Below are 23,134 nucleotides of genomic sequence, written 5' to 3'. Positions count from 1 at the left end.
AAATGTAATTGAATGTAATACCGTCTGGGTTGCACTTTGGTGGCGTGAATGCATTAGCGGTAGATTTTTCTTTAATGTATTTAATTCCGCGCAGGGTTTGCTTCCAAGACGCAGCCCATTCAGTTAATTTTACACATTCCTCTGAAAAGACTGCTCTCCTAGGCTTAAGGCCTAGGTTAAGTCTCCATGGTGATGTCCACAAATTCTTAGCCAGATCTTCACAGTGAAAGACATATTTGTTTGGCTAGTGTAACTTTGTCACACAACACCTGCTAATCTGGGGCTGGCTTCTTTGAGGGCTCCGTGCTGATCAGAAATTCAAATATGTTTCTGCATGCTAATCTCAGCAGTAATCCCTGGCCTATGGGTCTTAAAGCATCCTGTTTAGAAAAAGAGTTTTCACTGCAAGCCTTAGCGCTGGATTTGTTTCTGGGTGCCGTCCAAAGACAACCGGCATTGGTTACTTTGGGATTTATGACACCGTGTGCACAAGCCACTGTCTTAATGAACCCGGCTGCAAAATGTATCATCGTAGCTGCATTAGGTATGAACTTTACTCCAAGCGTCCCACAGGTTAATGAGCTTGGATTCACACTTAACATATCCTTTAGACAAGAATGTCTGTACGCAGTGTAGGATAGCAGGCTCACGCTGGGACGTTCTAGGTCATTCATCAGAGGGAGGTTTCATATTTTGAAAGCAGCCAGAGCTGCCATGGCAACGTGATTTTGCAGAGAACAATCTAAGGGCCAGATCAGAACTTTTTTTTTTTTTTTTTTCCTGACTGTTTTTGTTTTCAACAAAAAAAACACATTACTAAGGTGATGTTGCCTAGGAAAACCCCTCTTAAACAGTTTGTGAACAAGCCCTTGGGGGCATGACATGCTTATATTTTGAGCAGGTTTAGTAAATGATTACTTTTTAAGATGAAAGAGGCTGGTTCTTCTAGCGATGGGTGTAATTTTAGGATTATATGTGTGTGTGTGTGTGTGTGTGTGTGTGTGTGTATATATATAGAGGGGACCGGAAGAGGAAATAGCAAGAGATTCATATTTTGCAGTTAGGAACAGATCCCAAGCAACCTGCTTTGAGAGCTGTTACTAGGAGCTAGTCCCATCTCTAAGCATGCCAGCGCTCTGTGTACATAAGAACATCAGCAAGTATTTGAATCTGCTCTGCGCTCACCATATCATGCCTCACCTTTCCTGCTCCCTTTAGCCTTCCAAAGGCCGCTCGTCACCTACTAGTGAAAGAAGCCTTGCAAGACTTGGAAGAGGGCGAGAGGGAATTGTTTGCTCAAACTCTTGTGATTTAAAAGCAGCCCGTGTCTGCTTTGCAGTTGGCATCTAGGTGCGACTTTTGACTGTGTCCATTAAATATTAATTTAATATTGTTTAGCCAGAAACTTACAAGGAGAGATTGGGGATGAAGCGAGCCACACTGAATGTTAATTAGACAGCGTCGGTGGAGGGGGCAGCAATTCTGGGGCCCTGTATTTGAATGTGATCAGAGGGTGCTTTTAAAGTATGCAATATGGTAGCATACTAACCTACATTCCTACATTTCACACCTTTACCAGCACCAGCTACTAATGCAAAACAGCAGGTTAGCTAATCGGGTTATGAAAAGCCTCCTGGTTTGGTGGAACAGTTTCTCTTCCCCTATGGCACAGCAATGCTGCCAGTGTCATGTAAAAGAGAATGTAAGCAGACTAGTTCAGTACATCCCGAACAATGCCTAAACCAGTGCTGCACCAGATTGTCCCCTTTCAGACTCATTTTGATTTTAGGCTTAGTCTGGAGCTTTGCTGAGTAAACAGGTTCTCCGCAATAATCTCGGGGTTGATTCCCACTAATTAAATCCTATTCAAACACATCCCTCTCCGGAGCAATATTCCCAAAGGCAAGTGAAACAGGGGAAAACAGAGACAGCACCCCCCCCCCCCAACTAATCCAGTATCTTTTGAGAGACAGTAAACTCTTCAAGATGAGGGGGTTAGCCCTCTTGCCCTCAGCATCAAGCAGTGGAATTTTTCAATAATGAGCAGCTGTGTCCCAAGTGGCCCTGAATGTCCTTTAATATCGTGTAGGCTTACAGCTTAGCGGAGAGAAAGAAGGCGACGCGTGATGTCCTCAACGAGACCCTGTCTTTGCATATTTGTACGGCTGCTTCCAAATACCTCGCATGACTGTTTGTCTTATTCCTTACCACAGGGCTATAACCCTGTGGGGGGGGGGGGGGGGGTTATTAGCAATTATCACTGTGTTTGCATGCTGCATGCTGCATGCTGCAACCGAAATAATCGCCTTGATTTTAGCATTTAATATTGTGTGTCAAAAGGATGTTGAATGCATCATTCTATATTTTATTTATAAACCTGCAAGGGCAATACGAATTGCCTTTATGGAAACTTCTTTCAAACATATTACTGTAATTCCCCGTATGTGGCTATTTATGTAATATAACACTTTTATACTGTAGTCAGGTGCCACTAAACTACTTGGCTTTCCAAAATAATGCTAAAGGCAAGACTGTCTTTATTTCTCCTAATCTGTTTTAGGATCCAGAATGAAATGTGCTTTCTTGAACAAACATAGATCACATTAATTAGGTACATTTATACAATGCTGGTCTGGATGCCCAAACATTTATTGAAGCCTTGATTAAGTGCACTTTATCTTTAGGAAGTTACAGCTTGCAACATAAAGAATGGCATCTGAAAGTTATTAAACATAGTTAGCCATCCGAGTTTCTCAAACAAAAAAAAACAGTTAACCATCCTTCAACGTGTAGCTAAGTCTTAATGCTGTGAGTCTGGCACTCCTCATTCAAATTGACTATGAAGGGACAGACACAGCAAACACTACCAATGACTTATTAAAAATATAAAATTGGTGCCCAGGAATTTACAGTGCTTTAAACGAGAGGTATCCTTAGCCTAGCTTTCCTCCCCAGCGCTTTCATTTGCTAAGCATGTGCTGTAAAGATGTCACATTGGCAGGAGGGGAGAGACTGAATGTTTCATACAAACAGTTTTAGGTTACGCTGGTTGGGAAAATGATAAGATGCAGAAAGCTTTTTTTGTTTCTTCTTTTTATATGTTTCTTTATCTTGTGCCCCGGCCAAAATTTTATATCTAGATATAAATACAATGATGTTAAAAAGTTGTGAAGTTAATACAGTACTGTAAAAAAAAGCTATGGAAGAAGTATTTTAGAAGTTTTTCAGTGTTTTAAATGAAGTGCTTCATACTTTAAAAACTAGATCTTATACAAAATGTACTTGCAGTCAGCAGTAGTGATGTGCTGCCGATACTGAAAAGCAATTCAGAAGCTGAAAATCAATTTGTGGACCTATAAGCAATTCTCTATGATCATTGCAATGTGTTTTTGGGAGTGTATGGATAATGCAAACTAAATACCAGGAATTCATGGAATTATGCTTTAATATAATTTATGGGAGCCTTGATGAATCATGAATACACACACACACACACACACACACACACACACACACATATTGTTTTGAATCAATCCAGAATAACATAATGTGTCGAGTTAAGGCTTTTTCTTTTTAGTCAGGTCTTCTTCCTGGCAGGCCGTCTTTCCTCAAAACTGTCAGAAGGAGTTGATTGTTTTTCTCATTTGTCATCCCGAGCTGAGCGGTACAGGTGAAGAAGCCCGGGAGAGCAGCTGAGCTCTTAGAGGACTGTAAATCAGACCTCCTGCGTGTTGCTACAGCACCAGCCAGCCTTGAAACTTTCAAGAGGTTTTGCACTCGCTCGCTGCTTTTGTAGTTGGAGCCAAAAGAAACATTGGGCACATGGTAATAGAGCAAATTAAGCTTAATCAAACTGATAACAAGTTATGGGTTTCAATGTCCCTGTCAGAACTGTAAAACATATATATATATATATATATATATATATATATATATATATATATATATATATATATATATATATATATATATTACTCTAATATATGCCTGTCAGTTTCTAATCTGATTACAAAATACAATTATATTGTACAGCAGCAGCAATCTTCAAAGTAGTAGAATTTGTGCTTTAGTCCGTTTGCAATTTCTGAAAAGAAAAAGAAAATATCTCTCTATATATATACTGCCTGAAATTAACATCTGAGCGGAAAATTTTACTTCGCTGTCACTTTAACTTTATAATTATCTTTGTAACACGACTGAAGTTTACAATAACATTTAAAATAGAAGCTAAGCTAAGATTGCATGTGTGTATTTAATATGCTGTATATAAACACTACTGCTGTAGAGCCATGTGATACAGAATTGGACACGGGTCTGCAAGCAAGCATTGCATTAATGAAACCTCAACACATTGTCTTGTTTAATCACTGTTCGCTCAGCCCTTCTTTCAGTAAAATGTTTGCAACATCATGGCACAGTTATACATCTCTCTTCGTGTTGCAAGAACAAAGAATATAAGGTTGCAGACCCTAAACAACTGCATGTGTGTTACTGAATACATCTTCTGCGAATGCTTGGAGCATGACAGATATGAAGTATTAAATAATGTATTTCTTTTTTTCCTTTTTTTGGTACCATTTCCTGATGGTTTTATTCCATCCAGAAAAGAAGAAAGAAAAGCTAGTGGTGAAATGTTAAAGAATGGCTGTATGTACTGTGGTCAAGTTGAATCAACAGACAGATAGGGAGCTGTGCTGCAGGTACACATCCCTCTGTTTGGACAGCTGTATTGTCAGACTAGGGATGCAAGACGAACAGTAGTTGGCTGACAAGAGATTCAATGTCCAATTTACATAAATGCCTTATACTACTGCAGCTTCTGTCTGCATTTGAATAAAGATGGTTTTAGGAAACTTTAACAATACAGGGGGGCAGTTGTTTCTATTTCAGTTATTACTGTACATCCTGTGTGTGTGTGTGTGTGTGTGTGTGTGTGTGTGTGTGTGTGTGTGTGTGTTTGTGTGTGTGTGTTTGAGATACTGTTGCCGGATGATCATAAGCTTCATTCTCCATATATACAGTCGCCGTGCAGAAAAAAAAGAAAGCATTGTAGATTCAGATCCTAGAACAGAATATCGTGCTGCTGTGTAAACTCTGAAGTGTCAGAATGTGTGCGTCTTCGTTTGAAAGAGAGAATTTACCTTGGAGACGTTCGAGCCAGCTTTCTGTTGCTAGGCAGGAGGAACAGCCCTCTTCCTAGCGTGCTGCTGCTGCTACTCATGTGTGTCTTCAAAGAGCCAGACAGGCACTCCAGATTAGAGTCCTGACCATAGCTGCAGGCAGCCCTAGGAAGCCTGGTATACTGAGGCTTACTATCCAAGATACAGCAGCCGAAACATCCGACTTAAAACAATACTGATGATAATAATCATGATGATCATCATACTATTAATAATCATCGTCATCATAATATTAATAATTTAGTCGTAGTAACAGCAGTTAAAATTCTAAATATCATGTAGCATATTTTTATGTTTTTATTATTGTATCATTTTTTTTATTTATTTATATGCATACATACATACGTACATACAAACGTACACGCACGCACACACACAAACACACCAAACTGCCAAATTGCTGCAGAGCTTCCAGAAGATTGCTTTGATTGAAAATGTTCCTTCGGGTCATTAGTGCCTGCATATCCTTCGGTAATGTGTTTTATTTTTTACCTGCTGGGAGCTTAATTAAAAAACAAAGAGCCCCAATTTAAAGGCCATTACTATGGTAATTCAGTCAGAGCCGGGCGGTGATGAAGCAGCCTTTGAAAGAAGACTTTGCTTTGCTCCGGGGGGCTCCAGAGTAGGCTCTCTTTATTATGCTTCATTAGTTTGCTGCAATTATTTATATGCCAAATAGAAACACTGCTACTAAAAGGAGTGCTAACCATGCTTTAAAAACCCATTCTTACCACTTACTGGCCCTAGCTGTATTGTCACCACCTCCCTTTTTAATAAACTGGAGAGGTTTGGGGTTAATTGCTTGTATTTCTCACTTCAGTTTGGACTATCTCATAGACTAGACTAAAGAAAAGTTGCTCCTTGTATGATATGTACCAGCACAAAAGAGGGGCCAGTAATGAAGCTCAATGAAGCTAATAAGATAATGGATTTTAAATAAATGACAGTGGCACCCCTTTAACTGGGAGTTGAACTTTTTTTCCTTCATTTATCAGTATAATGAAGGATTTAATTCAATGCATTTAATTAGTGTCCCAGTCCTATACATATGCTCAGAACTGACACCCTCTGTTTGAATGTGCGTTAGATCACTTTTTTGTAATATAATATTTCTAAATAGAGCGTTGAGTTGAACACAACACACTTCCTTTGCTAGCAAGATGTGGTAATCGCTTTTATGGCTTTCAATAAAATAAAATAAAAAAAACAAGAATTAAGATCTTTAGAGTACTTACACATAAAGCCCATGCCGTATAACATTACAGGCTTTAAGTATGTGGTGCACTGTGACATGACATTTGTATGTAATTAGAAAGCATGACAGTTCAAACAAAATGTATCACAAACTCTGAAAATGATCCATTAGCTCTCTTTGTGTGCATGCATTATACAAACAGGCTAACCACAAATATGACAGAGCAGTCATAGGAGTTTATGGTTTGCCATTCATTCAACAGATTCCTTGAAAGACAGACACAGGATTACATTCTATAAACAACAAGAAGGTGGAAAGCCATGATTCATATCTCTAGGATTTCGATTCAATACAGGTTAAAAGAGTTGGGGGGTGGGGGGGGGGATGAAAAATGAGTAAGCATGACTGTCTGACTTACAATTGCATCACAGAGCCAGATTCACGTAGCTTTTGGTCCACTTTTAAAGTGGCTAATGCGTCAACAGAAAACAATTGAGAATCTTCATTAACGAAGGGCTCCTACAGCCATCGAAGTTGTTATTTCAAGTTCTGATTCATTAGCAGTGGAGCAAAGTTAGCACTGGAGCAAAATCTGTGCCAGTCTATAAATAACGAGCATTAAACCGAATCCAAAAAAGAGCTCCTCTCCAGTTAATGAAAAAGCTACTTCCTGTTGGGAGGAGCGGCTGTATTTGCCTGTGCAGCACATCAATGGGGATTCGATTGTTTGTGCCTGTGTTTGCATGATGTCGGGGCAGTTTGTCTTCTCCCGGGAGCAGTTTGAGTCGTAGCTTGGGAATGCTAAGAGGTTCTGGCATTTTTGTTTACGTTTGATATTCTTACTGTAATAAGTAGCATCGTACTAGCGAAGGATTTTGTTGAAAAGATGTTTGGAAGTAAAGGAGATTAAGGATTAGGATTTTGTTCTATATTTAAAACCTATAAGAAAAACAATGTAATAAAATGCATGTATACAGTAGTGTGCAAATGCATTCTGTTGTTTTAATTGATGCATATGAAATCAAACCACTGGAACTGAAAATCTTGGAAAACTGTCAAAATAGGCAAATTAGGGATTGTCTAATTTAATTGATGACTTAAATAGGCCTCACATGCAATTTCATTTAAAATAGTAAGAGAAAAAAAATCACATAGGCACAAATGGCAATATGCATGAGACTTTATGGAAGTTGTTTAAGATGCCTAATTAAAGCACAAAGTGGTCTAACATTTTCACACGAGTGCCTGCTGTTTCAGTATCCCTGATTACTGACTGAAAATTAAAATTCTCACCCAGTGGTAAGTATATAAAGGAGATCAATTACAAATCTTGAGGTGTTCTAATACATTTGAATATGACTGTATTTTGCTCAAATGAATTGATATGGGGCAGCAGTGTGGAGTAGTGGTTAGGGCTCTGGACTCTTGACTGGAGGGTCGTGGGTTCAATCCCCAGTGGAGGACACTGCTGCTGTACCCTTACCTAGATTGCTCCAGTAAAAACCCAACTGTATAAATGGGTAACTGTATGTAAAAATAATGTGATATCTTGTAACAATTGTAAGTCGCCCTGGATAAGGGCATCTGCTAAGAAATAAATAATAATAATAATAATAATAATATGAAAAAAAAAATATCTTTCATTGCGTGTATGCCAGGACAGTTCAATGAATAACTACATTAATATGCACATATGTTCCAGGTCCATACTGGAGTGAATTATCAGAGAAAACTGAGAAGTCGTCTTGTGGGGTTTTCTTTTTTCTGTTGCTGTTTTAAAGAAGCAGCGTTATAAATAAAATAAAATAAAATAAATCCTAGCAGTGCAAAGGGTTACAAAATAATTTAAAAATAAAACAGACCCATCTGTCTCTCAAATGTTTGCAGGAATCAGCAGGACCACGAGCTTCGTGATAAACTACAGCACTAGTTTTGACCAAAGTCTGTCAAATAAAAAATAAAAAAGCAGGCCTCCCCTCCACCTCACGTGGCACACAGACTGTGCAGAGAGCCTGCAGACCACAAGCGCACAAGCATGCATGCATGCATGGGAGCAGAGCCAAGCAGAGCAAATCTAGCAGCACCGTTGTTTGTTACCAGGAGACAGACAGGCCTGTGCTTCTGCCTAGCCACAGAGGGGCCTGTTGGAGCGAAAGGTCAGAAGGCAATGCAGCCTGTAAATATTTGGCCCCACAAGCCATGCTGAGCTGGCCAGGAGTCCTCAAGCCTTATTTAGTGACCAGTGGCCTTATTTTGACCCGGCGTACACCTTAACATTCTTCCTTTTATGATTGACACACAGTAGGTTTGAGCCTTCAGGCTCACAGAAGCTCCCTGACTTCATCAAAGCGATTGTTTACAGCTGTTGTGGACTGGGTACTCTTTCACAGTCGTCTTCTACTGCAGCTTAAATAACATCTCCTAAACGATAATGATATTAGTATGTGTGTGTCAGAGAGAGAGAGGGGTGGAAAAAAAGCCTTCGGCCAGGTTAAAAAGACACCCAGCCAGCCAGATTATCCAGTCGGAGAGATTCGCCTTTACTTTCAGCTAAACTGCTTTTATCTTCCTGGAAGTCGTTGAGCGGAAGATCCCTATCACTGTAGCAGAAGCGATGAGAGTAACGTCTTTAGTTGGAAATCATTGGCAACATGTGGTGAAAGCTTAAGATGTTGTCACACTTTAACTTGGTCATAATCTGTTCAAAGGGGGAGAGTGCATATTTTCAAACGGACCCAGCAGGTAAAAGACAAAGTCAAAGAACACCGCCCGAGTCAGTCCCAGCTCTGCAGAATTTATGACTCTCCTGGCACTGCACCCCGTAAACCCTTTATATTGTCTAAACGAAGAGCTGATGTGCAACTAAACATTTTTATTGCCGTTATCTATCAAAAATCTGCATTTCCTGCCCTTGTGAGGCTTACTTAAAATCTGCGTAGTCAGTAAAAACGTTTACATTTACAGCAACATAAATCAGAGGGGTCGAGTACAAAGCAGGTTCACTTTTATATTGTTAAAAAAAAAAAACATTATCTACTGAGGTCTAAGTAATGTTAACTTTCCCGAATAAAAAAAGGAATGCGCACTCTTGATCGTTCATTTCTAACCATAAATTATGCAGTTCAGCTTTTTCATCTTTTTTTTAGGATAGCAAAGTGCATGCAAGCCTTTTCTTTCATGGTATGACACAACGTTTTCTAGAGCAAAATTTTCCAACAGATTTTCTCTGTTTTCCAGGATTGCAGAACTGATGAAAGTGACGTTTTATGATGATGATGATGATGATGATGATTTCTTTACAACACTGTAACAGTTTGGCATGGTAACTTTTTAAGAATTGAAACCGTTCTGTAATCTGAGAAGAAGCAAGAAGTAAATCAAAATCTCAATCTCCGTCGAAGGTCTCTTACAGTTATCTGGTTGGATTAGCTCTACATACCGTTGAGCTCTTGAAGACGTGGTTTACATATATAAGAAACTGGTGGGAGAGCCCTAAACCAATATTGATGTTTTGGTGAAAGGCCGTGCTTGTGGTTTTACGATGAGTGGCTTATCAGCAAATCTGTAGATACAGGTGTTAAGAGGATAGTCCCCCCAGATCCCGAGTACAAACACAGATGCAGATTCAAGAACACAACTTATCAACCAGTTAGCTGCATCGCAATCCACAGCACTCCGTTCTACACTAATTTAACTGATAAGCCCTTAAATGAATGGCTGCAAATCTGTCCAAACTTCTCAAGCATTGCAAATTCCTTTGCAGTGGTTGAGTAGCTTGCACCTCGACCGCAGAAGTTATATGAGTATTTTATTGTCGGTTTATTAGAATGCAGGATTTACGTTTTATCTTTTCACTTTTGCAAACCATGAAATTGATTCAAAGAAGCTGAGTTCCCTGCGTAGGTGTCTTGAGTGCGCGTTTCAATGTTATAAATGTTCTCCAGGCTCCCAAACAGCGCTTCATTAATTCTGTTTTATCAAAGAGAGGTCTGTCTGTACCACAAAATGCAACTCCCCTAATAAGGAAAAAAAAATCAAAGAAACAAACAAAAAAAAGACATTTAGGAAATTCTGTTGGCTTCTCCCATTGCCTTATTATTATTATTATTATTACTATTATTATTATTATTATTATTATTATTATTATTATTATTATTATTATTATTAAATTGTATTTTGTGGTTTCCAGAGTTCCATAATCAGGTAATGCCAGGATATCTAACTTTCTAAAACAACCAGCCCAGCCCAGCCCAGCGCATATTTCCCTACCCGCCGTGCTGCTGTTTCAAAGAGCTTTCTTTCAGAGCTGAACTTGGAAAGGTATTAAAGTGGGATTAGGTTCTTCCACAATCCAGCTCTTGTGTCATTCAGGGCTGCTGTTTTTTTTTTTCTTTTCTGTTTGATTGTGGCAAGCGGTAGGGGTCTGAGTGACTGGGTCTTTGAAAAAGAAAGCACAGGGTTAAGTCCGCAGTCCACTGCTCCCTGCTAATTCCCCTTGTTCCTTGAAGAAGGATTTACTTCTCCTGCCAGGGAAAGCTTTTCTTGGGACTCGGAGAGATTGCTGTTGCTTTCCAATAGCAGGAGCGTCACGCCTGGGTATTCCGCCTAGACCCCACTGAGAATGGGGCATAGGAGCCGGAGAAGAGCGAAACTCCGGATTAAACCCGGGGACAATGGGGGACAGGAAGATTCCAGAAGGAACACATAGGAATTACAGGGCCGCAAAATAATGCAAAGAGACAGAAAGAGGAAATAGAAAAATAATGGCTTACAAGCTTAGTCGACAAGACAAGAGTTTTTTGAAAAAAAAAGGGGGGGGGGGTTTATCTGAATCGGAAGATTTAAGTTAGCAGAATTATAAAGAGAAACCAATTTTTCTTTGAAGGCCTATCGTTAAATAAACACTTCTACTAGTTGGCTGGACTGAACAGTTTCATTACTCAGCTGTCTGATTACTTCTAGCATGTAAACCACTACGACTGTGAATGCTTAATAAAACTGCATGCTGGAATCACAAGATCTCTGTGTATTTAACTGTACGATCAATGGCAGCCTTGCACCCAGCTGTCTATTGAAACAGGAACATTTCGGGTGATTAACTTCCCGACTTCCTTATCGACAGGTTATACTCCTTGATTGCTCAGCCCACGTTAACTAAGACTGTGCCTCGGGATTGCTTATACAGCACTTTATTAAGCTTGATCGTTACTATTATTAAAGGTGTTACTACCAGCAATATATGCAGTTATTACAATGTAATGCACTCTTAATAAGTCTGTGCACTCTAGTGCAGTAGTACTGCAGCAGAATATAAACCTCCATGAGCTACGTCAACTCAAACTGTTAACGCACACACTTATTCTGCTTCATACTTGTCTCTGTGGGCTTTTCATCCCATGTTTCAACAGCTTTATAAATCATAACGGGGCTCCTGTTTGAGAAGCCCAAATGTCCTACTGTCGGCAAAATTTCTAATCCATCCTCGCTATGAAAACCTGCTGTCCGTTATCTCTGTGAGGTTTGTTTGTAATGGACATGTTTGCAGTGCAGTATATGACACAACCATGTACTGTATTTTTCTCTGACCTCACTTTGATTTTGATCCCCGCCCCCCCCCCCCCCCCCCCCACCCCCACCCCCACCATTGTCACATTACGAGGCTCATCGAATGGGAAATGGAGCCTGTAGTTTTAATAAACAAAAAACGAAAGCTGCAGCCTAATTGGCAGATACTTGCTTTGGTCCTCGGGAAACCAATTTGCTAAGCATGCTGTGATTCACAAGGAGTTGTCTGGAGAGCACTCATAATGTGAAAGATTGTATTGATGACACCCAGTAACTGTTAATCCACTTAAAATACGATTTTAAATTAGAAGCAGGCCGAGAGTTTAAAAGCAAAAACATTCAAGCACGCCTTCAGGTGCTGCTTAACGCAATTGTCTTGAGAAAGCATTGCCATCTCCAATTCCTGAGTGGTGTTGCAAAGACATACTTGCAAGACTTAAAACCAGTTAGACCTGGATCGAAATACAAAGTCATGCTGTATTTTAAGGGGATGTGATTTTTGTTGGGTTAGTAACAGCTGACGACAATCTTACTAACAATATTTTAAATGAAAAAGGAATACACAAAGGCATTGACTATCAGTTCCCAATTGCAAACAGCTCATCAAAACAAAGTGTTGCATGCATTGAAAGGTACCACTTTAGCAAAGTTTGCTAGTCCGATTAGATTTCATTGTAATTACACCCAGTAGTAAATATTGAAGATAGATTAGAGTAGTATTGACTGTAATGAACTTCTTATAGCATTCCTGCATTGCTGAGCTGGAATGCTATGAGCAGGAAGGGAGTGGTTGTAGAACAGAAAGTCTCAAAAGGTAGAGAAGTAAAGCTGGTGTCTTTATAAGTGATTACATTATTATGTTTTTATGTCAAAAGGCTGTGAAATAGCAGCGTCCAAAAAAGCAGGAAAGCAAGGACTTGTTATCTAGGCTTCATAATGAAAAAGTCAGCAGATATATTCTTCCCAGAACAAGTGATTAAATAAGTCGCAGAAACGCCTCCCGCACTAATGAACTCTTCAAAGGAAAGCGTCTGATTCGACTGACTCGTTAAATTTGGGGATTTCATTCATTTGGTTTGAAACCCGTTAAACATGCATTTGTCATCTTGACAGACTTTTAAATTATTACTCATTACCGAACAACGGCAAAATATCAGCGTATGTAAGAATCACCGCTGGTGCCGCGATGATTCATTGTCGCCGCTTGTTTAGAAAACGGTTAGTTGGGCTGTCTTTCTCTTCGGACAGCGAAGAGAGATAGAGGCGAACAACATTTAGATAGGCGGGAGGCAGCTGTCTTGTAGCCCAGTGCAAATACGGAGCTCATAAATTCGGGTTTATTGCCTGGTTGCATCAGATTGAGCGGGGATCCCCGTAAACAAAGCAAGTACATGGAAAGAGTGCCTTTTTACAACTGCAGATCAGTTTAACAAGCCCCTTGAACCACGCTTAATGTGAACAGCAAATTTTGCCTGGCGCATCTAGACCTCTGAGCTCCTAATTAGTGAGTTATAATAAAAGTATTAAAATATGTTTGCACACATCGCGAAGGAAATGAGGCAGCGATGTGAAGCAATAGTGCTCACCTAGTCAGCTGTCAGGACTTAAGTAAACACAGGCGTGCTGATTTGAAAGACGAGGGTCGTAGCCAAAGCAAGATAGCTAGGCAATAGATGATAAATCAGTGACATGTATTAAACACCATATGGTTCTACCGTAGACAGGAAGACACAGTGGATCATATAACAGTGGTTGTGTTTGTAAGGATTACAGATTATAAAGGGGATATCCTTGCATATAAAACCGCCTCTTAATTCTGCGTGGCTGCTGAAACTCCTGGAAAGTTTGAGTCTCCTTGATGGAGTGTGCTGAAAAGCAGACTGTACTGGAGATGGAAGCGGCAGATACTGTAAAAGCTTCATGCATTACGACACTCTTCAGCAAAGATTCCATCGTAAAATATCCATTAGGGTTCCGATTGTTTAGAAATTGTAACCCAGCAGTGATTAAATTAAATCGGTTACTGTACTAGGATCAGTTATTTTTCCAAATCTCAACTTTTAAACATTTTACACGATCTATAATACATGCATGCATGTTGACCCACTTTAATATTCATATGAGTTTCAATGCACAGATATCATCAGCATTGAATCCCCCATGTGAATGAGCTGGTTTCATACTAAAGCGAGGGCTGGGAATCTTCCAATACATTGAAATGATTTTCAAATATTTAACCCTGGTCTACAGAGATCAATGAAGTCAAGCCTCAGCTCAAAACATCCGCCAGTTGTTAGTTAAGTTCATTGCTGTGCTTTGAGTCCATGCCTGGGGGGTGGGGGTAGGCAGGCGGTGGGGTCTGCAACTTATGTTATCCTACACTGTACAGCACTTTTACTTCTGTTAAGTTTCAAATATGTCTAATGAGCATAATCATTTGTCTCTGTGCAAGTTTCTTGTTGAGTAAGTGCATCGCCGGGTCAAGACAGAATGATCCTTTTTTGTTTTTGTAAAAAAAAATAATAATAAAACCCCATGCACTTCATAAGCTGCATCTGCTGTCAGTGAACTACAAACATCTTGCAGTTGTTTGTGGATCAATTTAAGTTTCCGATTTAATGATAGCTTTAATTGCCACACTAGCAATGTCATAGTGATCTTTGATTCTAATTAGTGCAGCCCGTGCACACACACAGTCAGCTCTTGCGATTTAAAGCCACTGCTGGGTTTTATTTTGTAACATGGCATTTTGATGTTCTGTTTTAACCCTTTTGCCACCCATTCTGGTGTCGTGTTAGAATGCAAATTGCCCAGCTCAGATCACTTCACACTGTTTTAAGAAGCAATGTTCCTGGCCAGGCCATTGTCTCCGTACCAGTAAGGTCTGACAATTGAACTTTACTGAACCGTCCCCAAGTTATCTGTCTCAGTTTTACAGATGAACTACCGTCAAAGGGAAACGCTGAATACCTTCCCACCAGATCAATTGAGTTGAAAGAATTTTCAAACCCATCGCCATCACAGCAGCGTTCTGATTGACAGGGCTAATGTGCTTAACAAGATTGAGCTGGAGGCCGGTGCTCGATCACCAGAAACATTAGCACAATTTAGTTTAGTTTAGTTTTTTTAAAAAATATAAACCACAGGCATTAAGCTTTCTCCTGGGAGTTTTCCGTTTTCCTTGACTTAGTGGAAACCAATCCAGAAAACTAACAAACTCATTGCACCTGGTGCGCTGTTGTTATTTGTGTTATTTGAAATGGTTTTCCTTTGAAAGAGTTATTCGGAATATAATCAGAGAGCTGGATTTCACTTCTGTGCACTACCGTGACATTTAGTACCGCAGTAGTAATGCATCATTTCTACACAACGAGGCACTGAAAACAAAAATCATGCTGTCAGGGTTGATTTGCATGCAGCATGTGAGGCCCGTTCTAATGATTCTTGCCCCAGGATCACTCGGCTCTGCTGTTAACACGTTCTGTCATCCTTGTGATTTTGCAGGCTGTTTTCCACCAAGTGCAGCGGTTGCTTGGAGAAGATCGCTCCGACCGAGTTCGTGATGAGAGCACTGGAGTGCGTCTATCACCTGGGCTGCTTCTGCTGCTGCGTTTGTGAGCGGCAGCTCCGGAAAGGGGACGAGTTCGTCCTGAAAGAGGGGCAGCTCCTCTGTAAAAGTGACTACGAGAAAGAGAAGGAGCTGCTGAGCTCTGTGAGCCCGGACGACTCCGATTCAGGTGAGGATGACGATCACAAAGCTGCTCTGACTGAGAAATCTCGATAAAAAGAAAAATCCTATCCAGACTCAGAGATTTCAAATAATGGGTCGGCTACAGTGATGAAAAAACAATTGACAGTGATGTAAAGCCACAATAAACATGAGCAAGTGAAAGGTGTTTTAAATAATGTAGAGTAACAAACAGTGTGGATATATTGTTTTATATGTTATGGGCTGCTTCTTTTTTTTTTACATAATAAGGAATTTTGCCAAAGCGTTATGTTAAAATACATCTGGTTCTTATTTAGCTAGAGACAAATGTCAAGGAATTTGTCAGATGCATCTGTGTATGTCTGTTTCAGCTTTCTGGAGTATTTATTTATTTTACCTCTGTGCTTTCTGTAAAGGTTTTTTTTTGTTTGTTTTTTAGTTTCTGTTTTTTTTGTACTGTCTTAATAACAGTTTGCTGTACACAAGCAAAAGTTGACATGGGATTCTTAAAATGAAGTTACAAATTCTATCAGTGTATTGAAGGAAAAATATATATGTATAGATATATATGAAAAACAGATGATTAAAATATGAAGCCGCCAATACTCTAATTTGCTTTTGGAAATATGCAGAAGATCTCAAAAGCAATCTACACAGATTCAGATATTTGAATATATTCATGCATCAAGTTTTTACAACTGTGCACATGTCAAAACTGTGAAAGATCAAACAACATATTTCCAGTGGTACCTTTCTGAACCCTCTCAACACACACACACACACATACACACACACACACACACACACACACACACACATGTTTATGTATATATATATATATATATATATATATATATATATATATATATATACACACTAATGATGCTTCAGGGATTAATCCTGTTCATAATTTCTTTGTTGTTTTAACTATGCAAATTTACAAAAGACATTTCTTTTTATTAACCAAACCGTTGTCTGATCAAATTTCTGTCCACTGGACAATAAAGGCAACTCTCCACAGAGCAATAGCAATCATTAAGGCCAGCAAACGGTTTAGTTGAAATGGCATAGTAAGGCAGTAATAGCGGAGTGGTTATTAAAGTGACGAATCTGCGCTTTGATCATTATGAAAAGCTGCTTATTAAACTGAAAGATGATCACACAGCAAGATCTTCTTAATAACAAACCCCTGATATGAAAATGTAGTCTAGCTTGTCAGCTCCCAAAGGTAATGTCCCATTGAACCCACAGCAACAAGTTGCTTTGTGAAGCAGTTAGTTTTTGTAATAAGAATTGTCAGAAACCACGCGTTCCTGTCATTTATAGGGTAGCTAACACACCCGTATTTAAAACCTGAAACAGCACAGCACTTGACAAGGTCTTTCAAAGCATTTCAAAATAGTGTTTGTTGATAAATTAGTTTTTTTTTTTTAGCACATTGCTAGAAATCACTGTCGGCGATAATGTCGCAAGGTTTTAAAGAATGGAGACCACATTTTTACAAAACACTGTCTTACGCTAAATCTTCAACTTTCACAAATCCTTTCCGGAGATACTGTTTGTGAAGATCATTTTCCCCTAAGAGCTCCCTGGTAACAATCTAGCACATCTCTTTAGTGAAAAATCGATATGGGAATATGAAAACCAGATGCTTTAGCTTCTTTTATAAATGCTCCATCGCATATATATGTGTGTGTGTGTGTGTGTGTGTGTGTGTGTGTGTGTGTGTGTGTGTGTGTGTTTTCTTTTACCTTGTATCTTCTCACTTATTCACAATTTCAGATGAAAGCTTTTTTAAAAAAACAGCTCATATTTCATGCTCAGGTCAAAGTTCGCACTGTTAATTTGAATAACAATTTATCTGCAGTTAAAAGCGAAGATGAAGATCTGGATATAAAGCCAGGCAAAGGCTCCGGAGGCCATGGAAAGGGTAGCGACGATGGGAAAGACCCAAGGAGACCAAAACGACCCAGGACGATACTGACAACGCAGCAGAGAAGGGCTTTCAAAGCCTCTTTCGAAGTGTCTTCTAAACCCTGCAGAAAGGTAAGAGAACCCTTTTATTAAACCCCCTCCAAAGAGCTCTCGAACATGTCTTCTCTCTAAGTACATCTGGCACACCAGAGTGGAACCAATAACCTGTCCCCCTGCAACACTGCCCCTTGTGGACGTAAAAATACATTCATAAGAAACATCTTGAGTTCATGATCGGGGAGAGAGGCACTGACTCTTTTCATCCGTGGGGCTACTAATATTCTGAAAACACAAATGTGTGCTGTTTTGTTATTTTTTTAATAAGAAATGTCTATTTTTTATGCTTTAAATCAAATGGACGTTCTTTAAAATAACAGGGAGTGTCCCCTGGCTCCACTACACCAACGATGCTTTACTGGTGCTCTATATAACTGAGCTGTTAAATAGTAAATGGATTACTCACATTCATTTTCCAGCTCTAGGGTCAGAGCTTTGTAGACTTGAGCATGCAATACAAAAAGCTGGCCTTGTGTTTTTGTTTTTTTTCTTTATTTTTTCCCATCTATTATAATTTTGCAGTCTTATTAGCAAGCTAGAAACAATACACACTTAATGCCAGATACAAAGAGCAAAGCGTGGTTTTGTGTTTTTTTTTTGTGTTAAACAAAAATACATTGTTTTCAATCATCTTTCCCAGGTTAGAGAAACTCTGGCAGCCGAAACTGGCCTCAGTGTTCGTGTGGTTCAGGTTTGGTTTCAGAATCAGAGAGCCAAGGTAAGCAGTGGTTCATGTACGCTAAAATACCACCGAGAGAATGAAATGAAGGCCCTTAAAGTATAAGAGCAATAAATACACATTTCTTTAAAAGCCTATGACCGAATTCGCCTCCTGTCTTGATAACATCTTCAAAACACCCTAAATTATAAATCGCTGTCCAGTTGATGCCTTTTGTAGTTCATTTCTGGGTGAGTGGGAGACAAAAAAAGAAATGATCATTATCATAACCACCATGTTACAGAGCGTTGAATGACTGTTGCAATATATAAATATGTATTGTAATGTGCTTGTATGTTTGTTTGTTTTAATTAGATGAAGAAGCTGGCAAGGAGACAGCAGCAACAGCAAGAGCAACAAAACTCCCAGAGACTGGGTCAAGGTAAGCAACAGAACCACTGAAGCAACACAACCCCACTTAGAGGGAGTGAGCATATACATGGGTTCATGTTACATTTTTACACCAGAGACATTCCTAGAAATGAAAACCAGTGCCCAGGGTTCTCCTTCTGGAGAGTTTGTGATACACATTGGTCGCTGTAGCTGTAGCTGTCGTTGAACTACAAATCCAAACTCACATCTGTTTAATGTTGATGAGCGCCTCTTTCTTGCTTTGTGATGCACTTGGAGGTACTTCCGCGCTTCAAAACAGCTCCATGTAACTGCGAGACGGTATTTTATATCATAAGACGACCCTTCTGAGCCCTCGTAATTGAGATGTGCATCGCGCAGCATTATCATCACAAGCTTATTCCACACCAGGGCTCTCTAGCTCAGAGGCACTGCCTTCCCACTTAATAAACCTTTTATTGCTATTGGAGCAAATCATTGCTTTTCTAGATCCTGCTTGTGTCACTCTACAAAGAACATCCCTTTAAAACATTTTACGCAATTAAAAACCATTGTTACCAGTGCTGAACAGTCTGCAGGAACTGAGGGAGTTAAACTATTAAATTGGTGGCAGCGGTGGTACTCCTCCTAATCTCATTCATTGTGAACATTCAGTACTACCACGTTCCTTTGTATTAAAAAACACTGTCGTTTTTGTCTCATGAATGGTAGCAAATGCTACAGTTCTATGGTATAAAAAAAAACTGATCTCATGGGAATGCTACCCAGATACATCGTATAAATGTAATTACTACCATCTTTAATAGCTCATGCCCTGAAGCTGCTGTGTACTGGTGTGACGTCAAACCACATAGTGGTTTATTTTTTCAGTTGCTATTAACCCCCCCCCCCCAAAAAAAGAAATAAATAAAAACCAGGCTTCTCTGCATCTTGTCAACCTTTCCTGTTGTCTTGCAGAAGTAATGTCCAATAGGATGGAGGGGATGATGAGCTCCTACACGCCTCTGGCACCCGCTCAGCAGCAGCTTGTAGTAATGGACCAGAACGGGTACAGCACAGACCCGTTTCAGCAAGGGCTAACTCCTCCGCAGATGCCGGGGGACCACATGAACCCATATGGTGAGCATCTTTTCGAGATTATGTGTTCACTCACTTCTCATGTGTAAGGGCTACTACCCCCAATAGTCAATATTCCTTGTTGCTTTAACAGAATGCCACCCCTCCCACACACACACACACACACACACACACACACACACACACACACACACATGCAGATGAAACCACTGCGCTTTTTCAAATCAGTACAGCGTGTCTTTTTATTTTTATAATTTTTATTTGATAGTTTCTTCCATGAGCGCTCGCACTGTTACTCAGTACCGGCACTGTGTTTTTTTTATTATTGATAGGAACAGTTTACAGTATTTCCATGCTTGTTTGCATTCGTTTTTCAATCCTGTTTCGGTCTTGGGTTTCTGTTACACGTGTATAAAGTTTTGCAAATGCATCGGATAGCATGAAGCAATTCAAGATCTACAATGAAAACAAGCAACTGTATAAATTACTTTCTAGTATTTACGATAGAAACCCTTGCCTAATGCTCTGTAAACAATATATATAATCTCAGCATTGACTTGCCAATTCTTTCAAATATATACATTCCACAGCATCTTAATGTGCAGTAGATATACATTATCAATGATGTTTGTTTATCTGATACTAAACCTTTAATGTACACAAAATAGTGAAACACAGGTCTTTCCATATAAAATATCTATCGATCTATCTATCTATCTAGCTATCTAGCTATCTATCTATGTGTGTATGTATGTATATCTTTGCAAAGATACCTTATAGTCCACCAATAGAAATGAAACTAGTTAGAAAATATGCATTGGTTACTCTGCAGTGGATGTCAAGCACTAAATAATTTAGCAGTATAGGCTCTATCTGTGAAATAAGGACAGGCAATTTGTGAAAGTCTAATCCTGTTATAAATGGTTAGCCCCAGGTAGTACCGAAGGTGCTTTTCAATACAAAACGTCTGCCATCCAAACAGCGGATCTGTATTTGTCAATTCTACTAGCTCTTTGTTACTGACACTTTCAAACTCCTTTTAGTTTATGAATGTTGATTTTTCCAATTATTAAGACAATGGTATCAAAGTCTCCAAAGAGGCACCAGTAAATGTCAGCTCATTAAAAATGAATGCTCTTTCAAACTGTCCCTGTCTTGATGTAATACTGCCATTTAAAACCGAAGTACCCACTAAAGCTTTAGTTCCCGAAATTGAGTTTTTTGTAAGAGGCAAACACAGGCAAATGAACTGTGCTTTCCAAAGAACCACTCTAACATTAACCCTCCTGGCTTAAGCACCGTAGTCTGAGATAAACCCCAAGCGCCCTGCGACCTCAACTGGATGACTATTTTATTGCCCAGTTTCAGACATTGTATAGAGTTTATGTGCGGCAAAATTCTGTCAAAGGGTGTATTGGAAAACGACTGCGCTGTGCTTCTCTCGTAACGGTGGTGTTTTTGTTGTTCTTACAGGGAATGATTCAATTTTCCATGACATCGACAGCGACACGTCCCTAACCAGTTTGAGCGACTGCTTCCTCGCTTCCTCCGAGGCAAACTCCATGCAGGCAAGAGTGGGGAACCCAATCGACCGGCTATACTCCATGCAGAACTCGTACTTCGCTTCGTGAAAAACAGAAGCAGAGGACCGAACCCGTTGTGACTCGTCAGTGATAAAAATAAAAAAATGTACAGCCATATATTTTTCAAGTTTTGCCTCATAAAAGAAAACAAAACGTAACCTCTTCCACTGGGTCCTTGGCAAAGAGGAAGTTATCAGGAAGACTTTGAACGTGGCGCCGCATCAACTTCCTCTCAGCAGGACAGGAGCCAAGAAGCATGGGATGTTTAAAACTTCAGCAGCTTTCAAACAAACAAAAAAAAAACACGTTTTTATAGATCTCATCTCTGTATGATATTTGTATATGACTCTCTGAAAACTAGGATTTCTTCCTGTCCTTGAACGACACAAAAATATAAGCCACTGATTTTTAAACATCAGTTGACCAAATGCCGCATTCGCAGGTCAGGGCGGGGATCGGTTACCCTGCTTTTTGCATGATACCATCTTTATCTTGTGGACATTAACAAAAACAAAAACATAAAACAAACAAAAACTAAAAAAAAAACAACTATTAACTTGTGAAATGTTGCAATGTAAACGTGGTGATTGGATTTCATGTTTTCTTTATTACACTATGTTCGGCATAAACATTTTTAGATCACTTTGTTAGTTTTTAGCCCTTAAAATGTATGGCATTTAAAAAAAAAAAAAAAAAAGATAAGAGAAGAACTCATTTTGGAGGTCATTGGTGTGTGGTTGAGTGTACTTAAGTGGAAACGTTTCCAAAGTTGTTAATATTGGAGGCTTTCTGTTTATTTAGCTACAACACATGCCCAAAGGTGCTTCAAAAGATTTAAAAAAAGCTTTATTTAATAATAATAATAATAATAATAATAATAATAATAACAATAATAATAAAATCCCAATGTAAAGTAGAAAACATATTATCTTTTAACGTGTATGTCAATTAATTATGAAATTAAAACTAGTGTTTTGTTTTTTGAAAAGACTAGGCTGTAAATCGGCAACATTGTGCTATTTATTTGTTACAAGCTCACTGAGACCTTGTTAAAAATGCATTTTTAATGCGAGAATTTGCTAAATTACCAAAGTTTTGTTGGTACCAATAAATAAACTCTTAAATACTGAACGACCCCCTTTCCTAGAATCTATAAAGCTTGATTCTTTTTTTTTGCACCATCTGTGTGATAGATGTCTACATGTTGGAAGCATTAACAAAAAAATAAAAAAAAAAACATGAGGAGAAAGAAAAAAAGGCAAAGCAAATTAAAATCAGTACACAGTGCAGAGTTTCAGCGTAATATCTCACATTTCTGAGTCAACAGATCTTCCGAATTTGACAATAAGAGGTTTTTCAACCTAAGTTCCACTGCAATCTGTTGCAGGATGATAACAAAAATTTGGTTGACTAGATCTCGGGTTGTACTGTTTGTAAAATATTCTTACTATTAAACTTCCTTAAAAGACTCTCTTACGGTCTGTTTAATAATGGTTTCTTTATGAATGCTGAAACCAGGAAAGGCTTTTTCTAATAACACAAGGAGTTAAAATGATATACACCCTTATAGAGCCGTAGTTCCGTTTTTAAACATGATTCCGAGATTTAAATATGGAACACCAATGGTTCTAGACAGAATCCGTTTGGTTTCATATGGAACCCATTGTATCGAGCCAAACGTTAGTTCATTGTGTAACCTAAATCAGGGTTCCAATGGAAAACCAT

The 23,134-nt window shown here is 39.1% G+C and overlaps 1 protein-coding gene across 4 annotated transcripts in view; it reads left to right on the top strand.

Moving 5' to 3' along the window:
• LOC131702911 (LIM/homeobox protein LMX-1.2-like) overlaps positions 1 to 22,540 on the top strand; it is a 73,785-nt gene extending 51,245 nt beyond the window's left edge. For all 4 annotated transcript variants that reach the window (XM_059005486.1, XM_059005489.1, XM_059005487.1 and 1 more), the window contains 6 exons: positions 15,445 to 15,677; positions 17,517 to 17,695; positions 18,321 to 18,398; positions 18,714 to 18,780; positions 19,707 to 19,868; positions 21,300 to 22,540. In XM_059005486.1, the coding sequence (XP_058861469.1) occupies positions 15,445 to 15,677; positions 17,517 to 17,695; positions 18,321 to 18,398; positions 18,714 to 18,780; positions 19,707 to 19,868; positions 21,300 to 21,457 (877 nt within the window). In that variant the 3' untranslated portion in view covers positions 21,458 to 22,540. The remainder of the gene's footprint in view (positions 1 to 15,444; positions 15,678 to 17,516; positions 17,696 to 18,320; positions 18,399 to 18,713; positions 18,781 to 19,706; positions 19,869 to 21,299) is intronic.
• Positions 22,541 to 23,134: the final 594 nt, after the last annotated feature.

The sequence above is a fragment of the Acipenser ruthenus genome, chromosome 31 (assembly GCF_902713425.1).
Source record: "Acipenser ruthenus chromosome 31, fAciRut3.2 maternal haplotype, whole genome shotgun sequence".
NCBI classification, from domain to species: domain Eukaryota; kingdom Metazoa; phylum Chordata; class Actinopteri; order Acipenseriformes; family Acipenseridae; genus Acipenser; species Acipenser ruthenus.
This window is presented reverse-complemented; position numbering and strand designations above follow the sequence as displayed.